This window comes from Dioscorea cayenensis, chromosome 2 (assembly GCF_009730915.1).
Source record: "Dioscorea cayenensis subsp. rotundata cultivar TDr96_F1 chromosome 2, TDr96_F1_v2_PseudoChromosome.rev07_lg8_w22 25.fasta, whole genome shotgun sequence".
NCBI classification, from domain to species: Eukaryota; Viridiplantae; Streptophyta; class Magnoliopsida; order Dioscoreales; family Dioscoreaceae; genus Dioscorea; species Dioscorea cayenensis.
In genome coordinates, this window is record NC_052472.1 from 20,922,579 (window position 1) to 20,943,327 (window position 20,749).

Sequence of the window (20,749 nt, forward strand, 5' to 3'; positions counted from 1 at the left end):
GCTAGCATTTATAAAATGGGGAAATTAACCAATTGAAAATAAAACTCCAGGGAAAATGCAATATTACCAGCTGAGACTCCAGGGAATGTACAAGACAAATATTTCAGGATTGCATGGCTGCCCATAAACAATTGCAAATACATAATGATAAAATCAGAATAAGAACTAACAAAAGAATATGGACAAAACAAAATTTTAAAATTAAATTCCAATGTTCAATGGCTTTGAAATCAATGATTGTTTGCCAACCTTGCCGGTCATGCTGAGGTTGTTTGGCATTGAGGATGAAGGAGAGGATGAAGATGGGGAGGATGTTTGGATGGCGGATGAACAGGATGGTCTGCCAACCTTGCCGTCACTCGGAACGAGACTTATTTTCACTACCAATGGACAGCCAGAATATGTGTCGGTCTCTGCCAACTATCCTCATGCTGGTGCTCCCCCTCCACAGCCGATGTGGCGAGAAGAGCTTGTATTCTGTACGACGGTGATTTGCAGAGCCACGCATGAGATTTCACCAAGTGAAAAAGGGAAGCAACCGATGTCGAGGATGGTTGTGCTCTGCCCGCCGGCGACGACTTATCTGAAGTTTTCGAGGGTGGTTGAGCCTAGCTCTCATCCAGGCGAATCAAGTCGTCGCTCACCAATGGTGACGTGTGTGGACGGCGACCGGGATGGAACAAGCACAAAGAAGATACCGGTGGTGGTCGAGCGATGCTCTCACGCGGGGGAAAAGGTGTGGACATCTGTCGAGAAAGAACAAGCACAGAGAAGATACCGGTTGTGGTCGAGCGTTGCTCCCACGTCGGGGAGAAAGGTGACCTAACGGGTGATATCCCAGCAGTGGTAGACGACGCTGGTGATTGCTCGTCGTTAGCATGTTTGAAAGCCAAGGGCGGTGGAGCTTGGCTTTCGCCCCGGTGGCAGAAGTTCTCGTGAATCTCCGGCATGGAAATCTGGCGGAGAACGTCTTGATGCATCTTTGGGGGTGGCTGGAGGGATAACAACTTGCCCGGGTGGGCTATCGGTTGTGGCCAAGCCTTGCACCCACAACGACAATGAGACTATAACTTGCGTTCAAGTGACGGTGCGTGGAACAGATGGACCCGAGTCGCAAGTGAGGATTCTCAAACGGGAAGAGGAAGCTCGTGGTGAGCATGGAGGTGTGCGTGTCGGTCTTAGTCCCTCGGCTAAGGGCCAATCAGCGGTGAAGCATAGCTCCCGCCGAAACATATGGGGTGGCGGCGATGGTGCTTGCACGCCCCGTAGAGACATTCCCATGCTGGTGGAGGGCGCCTCCCAGCATGGTGAAGGTCACAACCGCTCGTCGGCATCCAGATCGGAGTGGACCATTGGTTTATCCATTGGACATTCGCACGTTAAAGGAAAAACGGCTAGCTTTCTAGTGGTTTGTACCGTGCCAGAGTATTTTATCAAACCTCGTGTCACGCATGGGAGAAATGCTTTCATGTGCATGCATGTCGTTCATTCGTCGGGTAGAGCTAATGTGCAGGAATCGACAATGAAGAAACATCTTATTTCGCGAACAAATAACCTTCTCACAAGTGTTGATGCTTTAAATGAGCATAAAGACTTGTACGTGCATGAGGGTTTGGATGTTTCTTTAATTAGTTTAACTCAACTTGGTGTTGGTTTAATTGTTTCATTTGATCTAGTGGGCCCATTTTATGATAAAAAGGAGAACCCTGCTTCATGCATCTTGGATATGGGTGATTCGGTGGGCCATGGTAATTTGGGTCTTGCTGAAGCCCAAGATGAGGGTCTTTCTGTTGGCCAACAATTGCCATCTTTGGCTATTTTGCCATTAGATCTTTTGTCAAATGTTTTAAATGGACCAATGCTTCCATGTGCTACTCTTTTGATAGATTTTTCTAAGTCTTTGGAAATTGCTAGGACAAAGCTAGAAGTAGCCACCTCCAACATTCAGTACGACTGGGATTACCTGGAGCTCAAGGTCTCTGGAGCCAAACGAGGGAAATTAAATGTTTCTATCTCTAGCGTTTGGCGTAGTTTAAAGTTGATTGATCCTTGAGTGAATATTGCAAGAGGAGAAATTGTATTTCGTGGGGAGGAGTTGAATCAGAAAGAAGCTGCTTTGCGATCTAGAGCAAAGATGGAGGAGCATACTTCAGCTATCAGGCGTAGTCTGGAGTTCTTTGGTACTACGGTGGAGGAGTCAGGTGGCTCGCTGATACGGGATGAAGGACTTGACCCGCACACTGGCTAGTTAGTAGTGGGTCAGGGGGTGTTGGAGGCAGTCATGTTGCCTCGTTTTGTGGTGCTTTGTGTTGTTCCTTCTGTTTTCTGTTCCACTTCTTGTGGTTCTTTGTTGCTCCCTTGTCCTGTTTTGCGGTAGTGACTTGGGGACTTTTTGTAGTTTTTGTTCTTAATAGAGTGGTTTTATTCACTTTCCATCAATGATTGTATAAGCCTTAATTGTCAATAAGATTAACATAAAAAAGTGAATATTAAAAATGAAGAAAATATGGATTACCTCTCAAACAGCTTAAACCTTCCATCAACAATTGCTGGAACTTGTCTCATTGGATTTATTTCTGAAAAAGCAGTGCACAACCATCAATTTAAATTTTACCGAAATATTAAAAAAATGATCTTTTTAGAGGATAATAAAGTAACACCCACCAGTTGACACACCTCAGAACTGCAGCAACAAATATGCAGATTAAAATGAAATTTCTCATGAACCACGAATCTGAAGAAGGATTTCCAAGCAAATACCTTGGAATTCGGGATTTAGATGTTGACCCTTGGAGAGATCCACCCTCACCTCCTCAAAATCAATCCCATTCACCCTAAAAAGAGAATTTATATATATATTTGAAGAAAAATAAGCAGATATGAGCTCAACCAAACAAGTATGAGAAATAATTTCAGAATTATCAACAGAAATTGCTAAAATTACTTGCAAAAAATGAGGATCGCTCACCATGGCTGCGACACTCGATTGGCGTAGACCTTCAGCTTCACTCACTCACTCAATCTCAGCATCGCATTAAAAATAAAAAAAAAACAAAAACAAAAACAAAAAATTTGGGTGTATACACCGTCAGTCAAAGTCAAATATTACCAAATTAATTGTGACTTTTCTGACATTATTATCATATAAATCCTCAAACATTAATATAATTTTACCAAAGTTATTGGGATTTCTGTAAAATAGGCAGAAAGTTTTACAATTTTATGGAAACAACCCCAACTAATTACTTATAAACGAGAGTGTTCTCGCAAAAGTATCATGGATTTCATTATTTGGTAGTCAAGCTTTGCAATTTTGCAAAAACACCCTTAGTATCATTGATAATTATAAAAAACTAGAGCTTTCCTCCTAAAAATTATTTACAGTTTGGCTAACATGAGGAGCTCACTGTTGGGGTTAATCCAGAGCTAAAAACAAATAATGAAATCAAAATGCACAAATCTTGCTTGTCAACCATCAATTAATCATCTTGTCAAAAAAATATCCTAGTAAACATTTAAAGCACAAATAATAAAAAACGCATGTCTAATTAACAAACCTCTTATATCACTTGGACAATTACTGCTTCACTCCCAGGAAAAGTATGAAAATGCCACAACAACAATGAAGGCAAGATCTGTGTTTAGGTTCATGATCCTCAACCCAAATGCATTCAAACGATGGATCATTTTTGTAATTGCCACATCCATGTAAATATATGGGATTGTGTGCATGCTTTGAAGCATATTAATTAAGAGCCGGAACAATAGATATATTATATATAGATGTATCTCCCTTGTAAAATCATGGTTGCTATATAGTTGTATGCCATTGCATGAGAAAGTAGAATTATTACAACTTGGCCATGTAAAGGAACACTATAATTAATAATTAGATGGTAGAATAATCAATTACATTAATAAAAAGAATTTATTAAACAGAAGATAGACCCATACCTTTGTACTGTATTATATTGTTGGCATGCAGATCATATATATTGCAGAAAATTGCTTGCTCACCCAAATTGCTGTTGTCTTATAAATGGTAATTTATAGAACCACATGGGGCATATCTCCAGAATTTTCGATGATGAGGTATATTCAAAAAAAATTAAGGCTAACTTGCATAAAACATAGAAACTAGTTGAAGAATCGAAGAAAACCAAGATCACTTCTGCTGAAGCTTTGTCTTTTGAGAAGCTTTGTCAAGTAGATACTCACTGAGAACTTCCATTAACACAGGAAGATCAAGCACATTGATATGTTCAAGTAATATATAATATGCTCTATTAACACTAACATTAACATAAGAGAGTAAATGAATACACTGGATAACAATTCAAAACAAATTAAAATTACATTCTCAAAAGATTTCTCATGACATACAGTTTATGCATATAATACAAGTTGACAGTAAAATGTTGAACTCTAGATAACCTCATACCACCAATTACTTGCTCTTGTAATACTTATATGGATTGTAATCTTTTATTCTGGCCTCCAAGAAGACAAGGTAACACTAATCACTTGCAAGGCCACATTTTCTCTTCATTTTTTTAGATTTACAGCAACAATAACATAGATCTTATCATAAATGTGATCAACAAATCGAAAATAAGCATACCTCCACCTCTTTTTCAGTATCAATGCACCAGAAATTGCCCAAAACCCAAATATGAATCCCAGAGACATGCTCAAATAAAACCATATGTTCTCCAAGTTGTTGTCATCTTCATTGTTTGGCAATGTTGGTGGTTGTGCTGGTGCTTCAATCTCACACTTTTTATCTAATGGAAAACCACATAGACCTTGATTGCCAGAATAAATGGATGGATCTGGAAGTGCTTCAAGTTGGCCACCGTATGGAATTTCACCATAGAAATTGTTATACGATAAATTCAGATGATTCAATGAAGTTAAGTTGGTCATTGTTGGAGGAAGAGCACCTGAAAGGTTATTCATTGATAAATCAAGAACTTCCAACCATCTGAGCTGGCCGATTTTTTCTGAAAGTTGTCCTGATAATTGATTTCTGGATAAATTCAAACTCTGCAATGAAGAAAGTTGCCCTAGTTCTTCAGGTATCTCTCCTGATAACGTGTTATTCGAGAGGTCAATGAAAATAAGTATTTCAGACAGACTTTCCAACTGAACTTCTCTTCCTTTCAAATTTATCTCAATGTTGTTCACATAATCACCGTAGCTTAATCTGTCACTGATTCCAGTTTTCATGGCAGTGAAGTTGCCAAAACTATATGGTATGGCACCTGATAGATGGTTATTTGAAACATCAATAACATGTAGATACCTGAGGTTTCCCAATTGTGGAGGAATAGATCCAGTAAGCATATTATTTCGGAGCTCAAGTGTACCTAGGTTTTTTAAGTTTTCTGCAAGCCATGTTGGTATGCTTCCACTAATGTTATTATACCCAAGATCTAACACCGACAACGATGTGCAATTTTTAAAAGAAGCTGGGAGCTCACCAGAAAATGCATTATTACTCAAATGCAAAAGTTCCAACGAGCTGATGGAGGCGGGAATGGTCCCAGATAAATTGTTATGAGACAAGTCCATTACTAGCAACTCTGAATATAAAGAAAGATTCCAACAATCAGGAACTACTCCTTCAATCATATTATGTGAGAGATCAAGGATTGCCAAACTGTTTAGCTTGCATAATGTTTTGGGAATACTTCCCGTTATTTTGTTTGAAGAAATATACAACTGAGACAAACTTGGCGATATAATGCTTGTATTAGAGAAAGTGGACCTTGAGAATAAGCCATGCGCCTGATCCAAATCTACTAGATTTGATGAAAATTGTGGCAACTGTCCTTCCAAATAATTATAACTTAAATCCAAAACTTGAAGATTGGGTAATTTTGATGAAACCTCTGGTAGCTTGCCTTTGATTTCATTATGTGATAGATATATGTCTTCAATAGCCAAAGAGAAGTTCCAAAACCATAGTGGCAATGTATCAACAATACTTGCATTTGACATTCCAAGTGAAGACAAAATTTTCAAATTCTGAAGCCATGATGGAAATCTCGGGCCCACTTTGCAATCGTTCATGTGCAAATATTTTAGTTTAGGTGGAGGAACCCAATCGGGTCTCACAGCTATATTATTATCAGAAAGGTCCAACGTGTCCAGCTCTGGAAATAATTGTCCCAAATATTTTGGAATAGTTCCATTGAAATTATTAGAATCAAGAAGCAAGGTCTGCAAAGATGGTAATTGGAGCTGAAGAAGTGAGCCATAAAAGAAGTTGTCAGAAAGGTCAAGAGCCTTAAGAGACTTAAGGTTCTCCAACCAACTTGGCAATATCCCACTGAGTGATGCATCACTCCAATACAACTCCTCTAAACTGTTATTCAAGCACCCGGAAAAAATTTCACCCAATCTATTTAGATCACCAGAGAAATATTTATTCCCTGAGAGATACAGTTTACTCAAGTTACAGAGTTTCCCCAAAGTGGTCGGCAGTCCAGCAATTAGGACACCATTAAATGTAGAATCAACACCGAAGACTCCATTATATGCGAGATCAAGGACCCTAAGAGAAGTAAGTTTCCCAATATCAGAAGGAATAAGGTCTTGAATATTATTACCTCGAAGATAAAGATACTCAAGGCCACTCAACTTGAACAACCAAAGAGGCATGGTAGAGTTAATGCCATTGGAGGAAAGATCAAGGAATCTAAGATTTGTAAAGTTAATTTCTGCACCAAGTGAAAGAGGGACGTGAAGATCACAATTAAATAACTTTATCTCAGATATCAAAGGAAGGGTGTTCAGTGATTTGAGCACATTTTTTGCCTCGGAAAGATTCAAATCACTTAAATTCAAACATTGAAGAGAAGAAAGATTTGTGAGCCAATGGCTTCCAACCATATCAAGAGAATTATATGAAAGATCAAGGTTCTGCAAGCGAGACAGATTACCAAGTTGGTGTGGGACATGCCCAATGAAGCCAGCAAAAGAAAGGTTAAGATATTGAAGACTTGCCAGTGAACCCAAGAAAGTTGGAATTCTAGTATTTTCAAAATAGTTGAAACTAAGATCCAAATATCTTAAGTGATTCAAAACAAGCAAAGAAGGCCTGATCTCACCTTCCAAAGACCCATTGCCACCATACCTGCGGAGATCAAGCCTTATAACATGGCCAGTGTAGTTGTGGCAATGCACGCCGGTCCAAGAGCAACAGTCCAAGCCAATCCAAGAAGAGAGACGTCCATTGGGATCTTTAAGGCCATTTTTGAAATCAACAAGTGCCTTCCTTTCTACTTCTCTGCAAATGGAACCACCACCACAATTGCAAAAGCCAGCAAGTTCCAAGCAGAGAAGGCAAAACAGTAGAGCTAATTGAAAATGTTTTTTCATCACTCCCATTCTAAGCATTTGTTTTTTCAAAGATGTGTAATAATTTTTTCTGGTTCCCCTCTTGCATTATTTCTTTATATATATGTACAACCTTAAGTACGCCTTTGTGTGGAAAATTCTATGCTTGTGCGTCCAGTATAATTAATTTTGTAAAGAGTAATGTGATCAGAAATTAAGAAAATAAGGTGAAGATAGGAACAGAGGAAAGACTTTTCCTGTATTTGTGGAATAGTCTAATGAAAAAAAAAGACTTTTCAATTTTAATGGCAAATTTGTTCTACTCATATAATAGAAAAAAGTCTTGCATTTCAGAGTATATAATTTTGTGATTAAAAACTAAGCCTAATGTGATCAGCAAATTTGTCCCTCTTATTGACGATTAATGTGATGCTTTTTGTTAGTTGAATAATCTTTTGGTCTGAAGTTCTAATCCTTTTGTTCCATTGTCTTCAAGAATCTGCAACCATTTGCTATTTTCCTTTCTATGCTAAAATTGTGGGATTTTTCAACTTGATTTCATCATCTCAAATCATAATACTGTTTACATTTATTTATTTATTTATATTTTTGTGATAATTTAGATAAAACACTCTAAACATATATTTTTAATTTTATGACTCAACCAATGTATTGGAAATAAGTCAAATCTTTGATCTTTGGCATTCAATTGTCTTAGCGGCTAGGTTATTATTACAATGTTAAATAATGTTTACTAATTAAAAATATAATTTTATATTGACTATGTTTTTAGTGTCCTCTCATTTCCTAATATGGTGGTAAAAAAAAAAACATGAGCAATATAAAAGTGAAGACTAGCATTTTCCATGAACATTGATTTTTGATTAAGTTGACACAGAACATCTTGAATTAGTGAAGTGTAAACATTTCTTTATAAGCATTAAAACTATCAACGTTTCCATGTAAAAGACTTTGAAAGTTCAAAGTCTTCAATAATTATAAAAGATCAAGAGAGACTTAAAGAGAAGGTCATCTCGTGGAGCCCAAACTCCGTAATGGATAATAAAGTAAGACCCATCCAGTTGACAGACTTCAAAACTTGAGCAACAAATATGTATATTAAAATGAAATTTCTCATGAACTACGAATCTGGAGAAGGATATCCAAGCAAATACCTTGGAATTGGGGATTTCGATATTGACCCATGGAGAGATCCACCCTCACCTTCTCAAAATCAATCCCATTCATCCTAAAAAGAGAATATATATATATATATATATATATATATATATATGAAGAAAAATAAGCAGATATGAGCTCAAGCAAAACAGTATGAGAAATATTTTTTTTAGAATTATCAACAAAAAGTGGCAAAGAAGATAAAGAAAAACGAAATTGAAACCATTCAAGCGCAAATGAAAAATAGGGGCCAGTCCTGCCTAGCTTGTTAAGATACAAATTTAAACACTAGTTCTTGAGATGAATGGCGACGTCCACCTGACATTCACGCCTGATGGCCAAGCAATCTACTATGTTGTGAGTTTCTCCTCTTCGCCCTGCAACAGGGACTCCTTGTGGTCTTTGGATAGTGAGGAGGGAGATATTGGCGTGCTGTCTGCACTGTTGGACCCGACACCATGGGACTTGGAGGAATTGTTTGACCACCATGATACTCTCACCGGCGAGGTGAAGGTACAGCAAGAGGACGATACATGTTGGTAGATTACAGGGGAGGTTGGGGTTGATGGCACGCATGGAGAGACACATGAGGAAATAGGGTAGTCTGCAGGAGCTCACCCACCATGTTTGTCTTCTGCGGTGCCTTGCGAGGGTGGTGAGGGGGTGCCATCGGCAGGCAATAATCTGGGTGATCTGGGGGCTCGAAATATACTGCCTTGAAGGAGAGGGGCTGAGACATACAGATGAGGGGTTGCTTGACTAGGGTCGGATCGCGGGGAATGGTTGAGCTCGACTCCCTTCCTAACCTCGAGATTCCTGCCCGGAAGCTTCAGGAACCGATTGAGCGTCTCTCCCGGTCAGCGGTGGGTGGTGCTCCACGATGGCATTGAGCTACTGAAGCATCACAAAGCGTACTAAAGAGGTGCGGAACCAGCGGTCCACGTCGATCGTGAGGGAAGAGCCCGAGTGGTTCCGAGGGGTGATCTTGGGTCCTTTGGCAGACGGCTCGAGAAGGTGCGGTGTCGAATGCTGGGTGGCTCGCTCAGAGAGGGCCTAGAAACCAGTGATAAGTGGAGTGGCAACATTGGTTGAGGTTGGCGGGGGCTAACCCTGGTCGGTCACGAGGTTGTATCTCGAGAGGGATAGGGTTAGTTGATAAAGATCGTGGGCTGGGCTCGGTTTTTGTGGACCCTGTTGTCACTAATTTGGGTCCAGTGTTGGAGGGTTGGTTGGCTATTGAAGTTGGGTTTTCTTCAGGCCCGAGAGGAGATTATGTGGATTCTTTTTGATTTATGATGTGGGCCTTTTCTCGGCCCATTTTAAGAAAGGTTGAGGGTTCTCGGGGCTGGAAAGGGCTATTGGGCCAAGGAAGAAGGACCTTCTGAGGAGGCTTACGAGGAGGTTTCTAAGAGTGGTGATCTGGTGTCTAAGAGTGTGGAACAGGGTGTTACTGATGCCCCACCTGCTTTGGCTCCGTCGCTTGGTTATTCTTGGAATTTTTTGTCTGGAGTTTGGGCGTTTATTCCAGATAATGTTCATGGGTCTTCAGATGGTGTTAGTGGTCCTAGTTCCAGGATAGACGATAAGAGGGAGGATGACCCCCAGTGGATAGTGATTTTCCTGATGAGATCGAGTATGATGATTTAGTGTTTGAGTTCGAAAGAAATCTCGAGGGCTTTTATGCTTGGGATTCTGGAAGAAGCGATCTTCTCGACCCTAAGGTGCCAAATCCGGGAACCAGGCGCAGTGAGAGACAAAAGATTCCCTCTTCTAAGTGGAATGAAAAGGCGGGGTTTGTGGGCGGATCTACCACGCTCGGCAAAAGAAAGAAAGTGCCATGGGAAGATTTAGAGGAAACTATTTCAGAGGGTTCCAAAAAGAAGATAGAGGAGCAAATTGGTACCATCAGGCGTAGTTTGGAGTTCAGTGGGTCGGGAGATCGATTTGAGCTCTGTGAGGGCTCAGCGGCCGAGGAGGCGCCTTCTCAGTTGGAGAGTTAGTCATTTTGCCTGTCTTGGTGGGGGTCTGTTGTGCCCCTTTTTGTTCTTTATTGTGTTTGTCCGTTGTTTTGCCTATCTTTGTTTGTTGTACCACATCTAGTGGTGCTTCCTTGTGTTGTTGTTGTACTTTTGTTCTGCTCCATTTTTCCTTTTATTGAAGTGGTTTATCCACCTTTTCAAAAAAATAAAATAAAAAAATTAAAATGAAACCATTCTTTCTCCCACTCACTCAATCTCAGCATCGCATTAAAAAAACCAAAAATTTGGGTGTGTACACCGTCAGTCAAAGTCAAATATTACCAAATTAATTGTGACTTTTCTGACATTATTATCATATAAATCCTCAAACATTAATATAATTTTACCAAATTTTTATTGGGATTTCTGTAGAAGTAGAACAGACAGAAAGTTTTACAATTTTATGGAAACAACCCCAACTAATTACTAATAAAAATGAGGGTGTTCTCGCAAAAGTAGCATGGATTTCATGATTTTTTGGACAAAAGAGCCAAAGCTCAACAAAATAAAAAAACTAATTAGAAGAAGATGAAAAACTCCTTCCAAAAAGCCGGGAGAAACCCGCTTTGGAGAAGGAAAAAAATAGAGTCGAACCCGATTCATCCATAAATTAAAATTCTCCAGATCAGTGCCTTCAGTCCGAATAGGACCTGCATCCACACCCTTCCCAAAGATGTTTCCCTCAATTTTGGATGAAGACTCCTCCTTACATCCCATCACAATCCCGGCCACCATGGAGGGATCTCCAATTTTACCACCACAAGAGTATCGAGTTGAAGGCCCACGCCCTGATTCAGGCCCAAATCCACGTCCTTGGAGACCAAATCCAATTCTCCATTAAATTGCATTATTGGCCCATCGAGTTAAGCCGGGCCCATTCACCATGGAAACACCATCAGCTGATTCTTAGAGACCCGGCCCAAGTCACAGCCCACCTCACACAAAAGAAGAGGATCACAATTATCCAGCATGTTATGATTTCCCAAATCAGAGAAACTCTCAGGTCCTCCCAATGTGATTGGGTCCAACAATCGAGGCCACAGAGATCCTTCTTTGGCCACTCTGATCTCCACCTTTGTGAAAATGAATCTGATTACCACGTGATCCAACATCACGTGATTCTTCATCATGCCTCGTTTTAAAAATCCGTACGTTCTTATCGATTGCGGAACCTCGAGACTTGCCCGCTTGCATCACTGTCACTAACTTTTCTTTTGTGCCAACGAAGTCGACACGGCGGGTTTAGAATTCATCATGATCCGAGCGCCGGGTCGAGTCACGAGACTACGCTTTCGGAGGTTCGAGCCGTTCGAAACCTCCGAGTTCTCTCCCGAGCATTCAATAGACCCGGTGGTCCTAATTTCCGAGTTCTCGGCCGATAGGGGCGCCCGCGGTGCAACTCGGTGGGAGCCATGCTCCACCATCCCATCCTTCGTCATCTTCCCGTCCTTGTTAACCTCCATAGCACCAGGAATGTTAACACGAACGCCATGGGAGCTGGGCTTGACCATAGCATCGGCCACCGGAAAACTCCGCACTGTGACCGCCTCCAGCACAAGAACCACCATCCAGAATCTCGGGGACGTGAGCCAAGCTCTCTTGGTCCGTCCCTCACCCGACTCACTGGATTCTGTTGACAAACCCAAAGGTTGCTTACCCTTCTCCCGATCGGAGATCTCATGGGTGCCTTTGCTTCATCACTGACCATAACCTCCCCTCCGTTACGGTAGCGAGCTTCTCTCCGACGTGGGGGTCCCACTCCACCCGGATCCTGCAACGGAATGGCCTCCACCACCCCTTTGCGGAAGCCACCGCTGCACCGCCTCAACACTCGCCATGAGGGATACACTCTCCACCCTAAGCGAAGACTCAAGGATGAGTCAACAACACCATCCTCTTCCTCCTCGTCGTACTCATAGTGAATTAGGGGTGCCCAGCTGGGGACCCGGAGCCAAGCTCCCACGCTCCCGGCCCAAAGTGAGACAATTCGTCGCCAAGGGCCCGGCATCTCCCCAGTGTCACCGAACATCGGGTCAAAAGAATGCCAACAACGCCCCATCATCTTCCTTCCGAGTCAAAGGGCCGAGGGAACCTCCATCTCCTCCTCGACTCCGCCTGGGGTTGAAGGAAGGAGGCCGCATGTCTGCCGACGCCGCCGGGATCGAGCAGTGAGGAGCGGACGTCTCCGCCCATTAGCGAAAATGTGGGTCCTCATTGGATTGAAGAAAATATGGATTACCTCTCAAACAACTAAACCTTCCATCAACAATTCTTTGGAACTTGCCTCATTGGATTTATTTACATAGCCGGTGCACAACCATCAATTAAAATTTTCCCGAAATAAAAAAATGATCTTTTTAGAGGATAATAAAGTAACACCCATCCAGTTGACACGCCTCAGAACTACAGCAACAAACATGCAGATTAAAATGAAATTTCTCATGAACTACAAATCTGAAGAAGGATTTCCAAGCAAATACCTTGGAATTGAGGATTTCGATGTTGACCCTTAGAGAGATCCACCCTCACCTCCTCAAAATCAATCCCATTCAATCTAAAAAGAGAATATATATATATATATATATATTCGAGTAAAACTCAAACATATATATTCAAAAGTAAAAATAAGCGAGATATGAGCTCAAATAAACAAGTATGAGAAATACTTTTTCAGAATTATCAACGGAAATTGGTAAAGAATACAAATAAAGAGGAAATTGAAACCATGATATTGTTAAAAATTTGAAAAAAATTACTTGCAAAAATGAGGATCGCTCACGATGAGGTGCAACACTCGATCGGCTGAGACCTTCAACCAGCCATTCTTACTCTCACTCACTCAATCTCGACATCGCATACAAAAACAAAAAACCACAAATTTGGGTGTATACACCGTTAGTCAAAGTCAAATATTACCAAATTAATTGTGACTTTCTGACATTATTATCATATAAATCCTCAAATATTATTGGGTTTCTGTAGAACGGACAGAAAAGTTTTACAATTTTATGGAAACAAACACAACTAATTACTAATAAAAAAATGAGGGAGTGTTCTACTTAAAAAGTAGCATGGATTTGGATATTGAGTTTTTGTAATTTTTGCAAAAATCAGCTCATTATCAATGATAATTATAAAGAAGTTAGAACTTTAGCATGCTGCGCTTTGCGAGACATTTGCTTGGCTAGCTTGGGATAACAAAATTCTTACCCTCGATAATGCGGCAGCGAAAATGTAATAAACTCCCTCGCTACTTGCATGCTGCGCTACGGACATTGAAACTACGAGACATCTTTTTATTCACTTTGCCCTTTTTGGGGTTCAAATTTGGGGAACACTTTAGGCGATTTTTGCTCTAATCGACCTCCCGTCATCCCTAATTGACTTGTTGGGTCGATGGTGAACAAGCTTCGATGAGGGACAACAAGATAACACGGGATACCTTATCTAGGGGCCTTAATTTGGAATATTTGGCTCGGCGTAATAGGAGAATTTTTATGATTGTTTTATTAATTGTTTATACGTGATCATTAAAGTTTCTCATATGTTTTTAAATTGGGTTTCTGCAGCAGAAAAGGCAAAGGCTGGAAGAGTCTTCTCATACAGTCAAGAGGAGTCTGGAGTTTCTTGAGTCCGGGAGGGAAGAGATCGGCGACCCCTAATATTCTTGGGTTGCTTCCAGGGGTGTTCTTTTCCCTTGGAGTTGTTCCTTCTTTTGGTTCCTTACACTTCTAGTGGACTTTGTTTTTGCTTGGACTTTGTTCGGCATTTTTTGCCGTTGCACTACTTGCTTGTAATCTTCTTGGTTTGTTTTTCCAGTTCTGTACTACTCTTTTGATTTTAATAAATTGTGGTTTATCCACTTTATCAAAAAAAAAAAAAGAAGTTAGAACTTTGCTCTTAAAAATTATTTACAATTTAGCCAACATGAGGAGCTCACCGTTGGCGTTAAATCAGACTCAGTGGGTTGATTTCCTTATGACGAAAATCAAAATGCATAAATCTTGCTTGTTAACCATCAATTAATCATCTCGTCAAAAAAAAAAAAATCCTAGTAAATATTTAAAGCACAGATAACAAAAATTATCCTAATTAACAAACCTCTTATAACACTTGGAAAATTAGTGCTTCACTCCCGGAGAAGTATGAGAATACCACAACAACAATGGAGGCAAGCTCTCTGTGCATGCTTTGAAGTATATTAATTAAGAGCCAGAATATTAGATATATAGATGTATCTCTCTTGTAAAATCATGGTTGATATATGGTTGCATGCCGGCCACTGCATGAGAAAGAAGAATTATTATAACTTGGCCATGTAAAGGAACACTATAATTAATTAGATGGCAGAGTAATCAATAACATTAACAACAAGAATTAATTAAACAGTAGATAGACCCATACCTTTTTATATATTGTTGGCATGCAGATCATATATATTGCAGAAAATTGCTTGCTCGCTCAAATTGCCATTGTCGTGTAATAGGTAATTTATAGAACCACATGGAGCATATCTCCAGAATTTTTGATGGTGAGGTATATTCAAGAGAAATTAAAGCGAACTTGTAGAAAACATAGAAACTAGTTGAAGAATTGAAGAACCATGATCACTTCTACTGAAGCTTTGTCTTTTGAGAAGCTTTGTCAAGTATATATATACTCACTGAAAACTTTCACTAACACAGGAAGATCAAGCACATTGATGTGTTCGACTTACATATATAATATGCTCTATTAGCACTAACATTAACATAAGAGAATAAATAAATACACTGGAAAACATTTCATAACAAATTAAAATTACATTCTCAAAAGAGTTCTCATGACATTTTATGCATATAATTAATACAAGTAGGCAGTAAAATGTCGGACTCTAGATAACCTCGTACCACCAATTATTGCTCTTGCTATACTTATATGGATTGTAATCTTTTATTTTGGCCTCCAAGAAGAAAAGGTAACACTATTCACTAGCAAGGCCACCTTTTCTCTTCATTTTTTTTACATTTACAGCAACAATAACATAAATCTTATCATAAATATGATCAATAAATCGAAAATAGGCATACCTCCACCACTTTTTCAGAATCAATGCACCAGAAATTGCCCAAAACCCAAATATGAATCCCAGTGACATGCTCAAATAAAACCATATGGTCTCCAAGTTGTTGTCATCATCTTCATTGTTTGGCAATGAGGGTGGTTGTGCTGGTGTTGTAATCTCACACTTTTTATCTAATGGAAAACCACATAGACCTTGATTTCCAGAATAAATAGATGGATCTGGAAGTGCTTGAAGTTGACCACCGTATGGAATTTCACCATAGAAATTGTTGTACGATAAATTCAGATGATTCAATGATGTTAAGTTGGTCATTGTTGGAGGAATAACACCTGAAAGATTATTCACTGATAAATCAAGAACTTCCAACCACCTGAGCTGGCCCATTTTCTCTGAAAGTTGTCCTGATAATTGATTTCTGGATAAATTCAAACTCTGCAGAAATGAAAGGTGCGCTAGTTCTTCAGGTATCTCTCCTGATAACATATTATTTGAGAGGTCAATGCAAATAAATATTGATGGTATTCTCCCCTCCAACTGAAATTCTCTTCCTTTCATATTTATCTCAATATTGTTCACATAATACTCTACGCCTGACCAAACTCTTCCAAGATTATTAGTTTTCATGGCAGTGAAGTTGCCAAAACTATGTGGTATGGCACCTGATAGATGGTTATTTGAAACATCAATAAGATGAAGATATGTGAGGTTTTCCAATTGTGGAGGAATAGTTCCAGTAAGCATATTAAATCGAAGCTCAAGTGTCTCTAGCCTCGGCAAATTTTCTCCAAGCCATGCTGGTATGCTTCCACTAATTTTATTATGTTCAAGATCTAAACTTCTCAATGATGTACAATTTTTAAACGATAGTGGGAACTCTCCAAAAAATTCATTATTGCTCAAATGCAAAACCCACAAAAATGTGGAGCAGATAGATGCGGGAATTATTCCATGTAGATTGTTATAAGACAAATCCATTATTATTAAAGAATTCCAGCAATTAGGAATTACTCCTTCAATCATATTCTTTGAGAGGTCAAGGACTTGCAAATAATTTAGTTCACATAATGAGCTAGGGATACTTCCTGTTATTTTGTTTGAAGAAATATACAACTCCCACAAATTTGGCACTATAATGCTTGTATTAGAGAAAGTGGACCTTGAGAATGAGCCATGCGCCGGATCCAAATCTACTAAATGTGGCAACTGACCTTCCAAATAATTATGACTTAAATCCAAACTTTTAAGATTGGTTAATTTTAATGAACATGCTGGTAGCTTGCCTTTGATTTCATTGTGTGATAAATCTATGTCTACAATATCCAAAGAGAAGTTCCAAAACCATAGTGGTAGCGCATCACCAATACTTGCATTTGACATGATGGAAATCTTGGGCCCACTTTGCAATCGTTCATATGCAAATATTTTAGTTTAGGTGGAGGAACCCAATCAGGTCTCACTGCTATATTATTATAAGAAAGGTCCAACATGTCCAGCTCTGGAAATAATTGTCCCAGATAGTATGGAATAGTTCCATTGAAATTAGTGGAAGAAAGATACAAGGCCTGCAAAGATGGTAATCGGAGCTGAAGAAGTGAGCCATAAACTGAGTTGTAGGAAAGGTCAAGAGCCTTAAGAGACTTAAGGTTCCCCAACCAACTTGGCAATGGCCCACTGAGTGATGCATCACTCCAATACAACTCCTCTAAACTCCCGGAAAATATTTCTCCCAATCTATTTAGATCACCAGAGAAATATTTAGTTCCCGAGAGATCAAGGACCCTAAGAGAAGTAAGTTTCCCAATATCAGAAGGGATAAGGTCTTGAAAATTATTATATTGAAGATTAAGATACTCAAGGCCACTCAACTTGAACAACCAAAGAGGCATGGCAGAGTTAATATCATTGGAGGAAAGATCAAGGAATCGAAGATTTGTAAAGTTAATTTCTGCACCAAGTGAAAGAGGGACGTGAAGAGCACAACGAGATAACTTTATCTCAGATATCAAAGGAAGGGTGTTCAGTGATTTGAACACGTTTTTTTGTCTCGGAAAAGATTCACACCAGTCAAATTCAAGCATTGAAGAGAAGAAAGATTTGTGAGCCAATGGCTTCCAACCATATCAAGATAATTACCTGAAAGATCAAGGTACTGCAAGCGAGACAGATTACAGTTGGTGTAGGGACACGCCCAATGAAAGCCATTAAGAGAAAGGTTAAGATATTGAAGACTTGCCAGTGAACCCAAGAAAGTTGGAATTCTAATATTTTTAAATAAGTTATCACTAAGATCTAAATATCTTAAGTGATTCAAAACAAGCAAAGAAGGCCGGATCTCACCTCCCAAGTACCCGATGCCACCATTGTGTCGGAGATCAAGCCTTATAACATGCCCAGTGTAGTTGTGGCAATGCACGCCGGTCCAAGAGCAACAGTCCAAGCCAATCCAAGAAGAGAGACGTCCATTGGGATCTTTCAAGGCCATTTTTGAAATCAACAAGTGCCTTCCTTTCTACTTCTCTGCAAATGGAACCACTAACACAATTGCAAAAGCCAGCAAGTTGCAAGCAGAGAAGGCAAAACAGTAGTAGAGCTAATTGAAAATGTTTCTTCATCACTCCCATTCTAAGCATTTGTCTTTTCAAAGATATGTGTAATAATTTTTCTGGTTCCCCCTCTCTCGCATTATGTCTTTATATATATATATGTACAACCTTAAGTCCGGGTAAAATGGACTTAAGCTCCATTTTTAAAAGAGCGGACTTAAGCTCCATGAGGTGATGTGGAAAATTCTAGGCGTGTGGGTCTAGTATATAAATTTTGTAAAAAGTAATGTGATCAGAAATTAAGAAAATTAGGAGATGACAAGAACAGAGGAAATACTTCAATTTTCATGAAAAATTTATCCAATTTATACAATAGAACTTTTTTTTTTCTAAAAAAAAAAGATCTCGTGGGTCGCATTTCAGACTATATAGTTTTGTGATTATTTCTTCCATGTTGTCAAACTCATGATAAATTACATGTGATCTTCTATGTTGGTAAACTCATGACAACACTAACTCATAAAATCATTTAGCTAGTCAGTGTCTCATGAGGTCTTCATATTAAAATAGAAATTGAAAAACATTTCACTAATAATCCACCAATAATTAAACGATAACAACACTTACTATATACGCATCAATGTGCACAACACAAGTCATCTAGTGGGTTGATCTGTGGTCAAATCTACAAATTATATGGTAATAAAGAAGCCTGTCAATTTGTAATATATGATGTAATACATTCAAGGGATAATTGCGGAGTTAGTTAGGTACTTGTTTTATTTAAAAATAAAATAAAGATAGCATTTTATTTATTTAAAAAATAAAAGTTGTACATATATATGTCTTTTGTATAACCTTAAGTCAGGCAATTTTTTTTTAAAGGTGGAGCTCAAGTCCGCCTTTGTGTGGAAAATTCTAGGCGTGTGGGTCCAGTATATAAATTTTGTAAAAAGTAAAAGTAATGTGATCAGAAATTAAGAAAATTAGGAGATGACAAGAACAGAGGAAAGGCTCTTCGATTTTCATGGAAAATTTATCCAACTTATACAATAGAACTTTTTCACACCCTTATACAATAGAACAATGGAACCTAGCTGCCTTCCCAGTCTCGTGGGTTGTATTCAGAGTACAGAGTAATGATTAAAAACTATAAACCTAGAATAAAAGTGTAATTTATCCATTAATTTCAAAAAAATCATATAAGCCTATTGTGATCAACAAATTTGTCTTTTTTTTATATATAAATTTGTCTCTCTTATTGATGATTAATGCGATGCTTTGGAATCTACAACCATTTGCTATTTTTTTTTATGCTAAAATTTTGATATTTTTAACTTGAGTTTATCATCTCAAATCATAATATTGTTGGAACCAAAGCATAGCTTATAAGTGAGCACAATGCAAAAAAACATAAAAAGGTAATTGTCGCTTATTTATAAAAAAAAAATTATAACACTGTTTACATTTATTTATTTATTTATATTTTTGTGATAATTTGGATAAACCACCCCAAATATATATATATATATTTATTTATTTATTTATTTTAGGGTTCAACCAATGTATTAGGAAGAAGTTAAAACCTTGATTTTGGCATTCAATTGGATTAGCGGCTAGGTTATTGTTACAATGCTAAAATACTGTTTACTAATTTAAAAATATATTTTTATATCGACTATATTTTTAGTTTCCTCTCATTTCCTATTATGGTGACACATGAGCAATAAGGAAAGTGAAGACTAGTATTTTTCCATGAATATTGATTTTTCGACAAAGTTGCCACAGAACATCTTGAATTGGTGAAGTGTGAACATTTCTTTTATAAGCACCAAAACTGTTAGTGCTACCATGGAAAAGAAGTTCAAAGTGTTCAACAATTATAAAAAGACCGCGGAGAGACTTAAAAGAAGGTGGTCATCCTCGTGGAGCCCAAACGCACAATGTAGTGGGATTTCAGTCTCCAAATGTTGGTCTTGTGGGAAAATTATGCATCTCTGAAGCATAGGGTTCATATAATATTAATAATAGGCAACAAGCTACACCCTAATTATTTATTGTTAAAAGTGACAGATAGCAAAGTAGACGACTCACTGCTGCGACTTACTAAAGTGACTCTCTCTTATCACGTAGAACCTCGAGGCCGAAACCACCGTGCTTTTCCTGCAGTGGGACGCTACACCTAGACCCATAAACAAGTACTGACGAACAACATTAGACCCAAATATACGAGCAGGAACGAGATAAAGACAATACCGTTTCACGGAAACGATTCAAATTTCAGCTCTTTCCCCTCATACCTACGCCATCGGTACCTATCCATGCGTTACATTTTTCAACATTATTGCCCGACACTCACATTAAGTTTTCATCCGAATTTGATAATAATATTATATATATCAGGACAAATACAAAAGCATTTCACAAAAATAAAAATGATATGCTAACAAGTCATAAATTATTAGGATTTTTACTGCATACCCCTCGTAAAATCACGAGACTTTACTTTCTAACACTCTCATAAAAACTGATATTTTCATTTTGTACACCCCTACACAATCACTATATTTGCTTATATGCCCCTATGGTTAAGTTGACCA

At 38.7% G+C, this 20,749-nt stretch overlaps 3 protein-coding genes and 1 pseudogene across 3 annotated transcripts; all 4 read right to left on the reverse strand.

Moving 5' to 3' along the window:
• Window positions 1-8: 8 nt before the first annotated feature.
• On the reverse strand, window positions 9-4,231 carry LOC120274625 (annotated as a pseudogene).
• Window positions 4,232-4,545: 314 nt separating this feature from the next.
• On the reverse strand, window positions 4,546-7,472 carry LOC120274633 (receptor-like protein EIX2). The gene has a single exon (XM_039281172.1). The coding sequence runs from the start codon at window positions 7,402-7,404 to the stop codon at window positions 4,546-4,548; it is 2,859 nt and encodes a 952-aa protein (XP_039137106.1). The 5' UTR covers window positions 7,405-7,472.
• A 7,792-nt stretch (window positions 7,473-15,264) lies between these two features.
• LOC120271598 (receptor-like protein EIX2) lies at window positions 15,265-17,957 on the reverse strand. The gene is made up of 2 exons (XM_039278281.1): window positions 17,944-17,957; window positions 15,265-16,038 (listed from the first exon to the last, which is right to left on the reverse strand). The coding sequence occupies exon 2, from the start codon at window positions 15,988-15,990 to the stop codon at window positions 15,505-15,507; it is 486 nt and encodes a 161-aa protein (XP_039134215.1). The 5' UTR covers window positions 15,991-16,038; window positions 17,944-17,957; the 3' UTR covers window positions 15,265-15,504.
• Window positions 16,917-18,088, reverse strand: LOC120274640 (receptor-like protein 35). The gene is made up of 3 exons (XM_039281179.1): window positions 17,944-18,088; window positions 17,668-17,739; window positions 16,917-17,551 (listed from the first exon to the last, which is right to left on the reverse strand). The coding sequence occupies exons 1-3, from the start codon at window positions 18,086-18,088 to the stop codon at window positions 16,917-16,919; spliced, it is 852 nt and encodes a 283-aa protein (XP_039137113.1).
• Window positions 18,089-20,749: the final 2,661 nt, after the last annotated feature.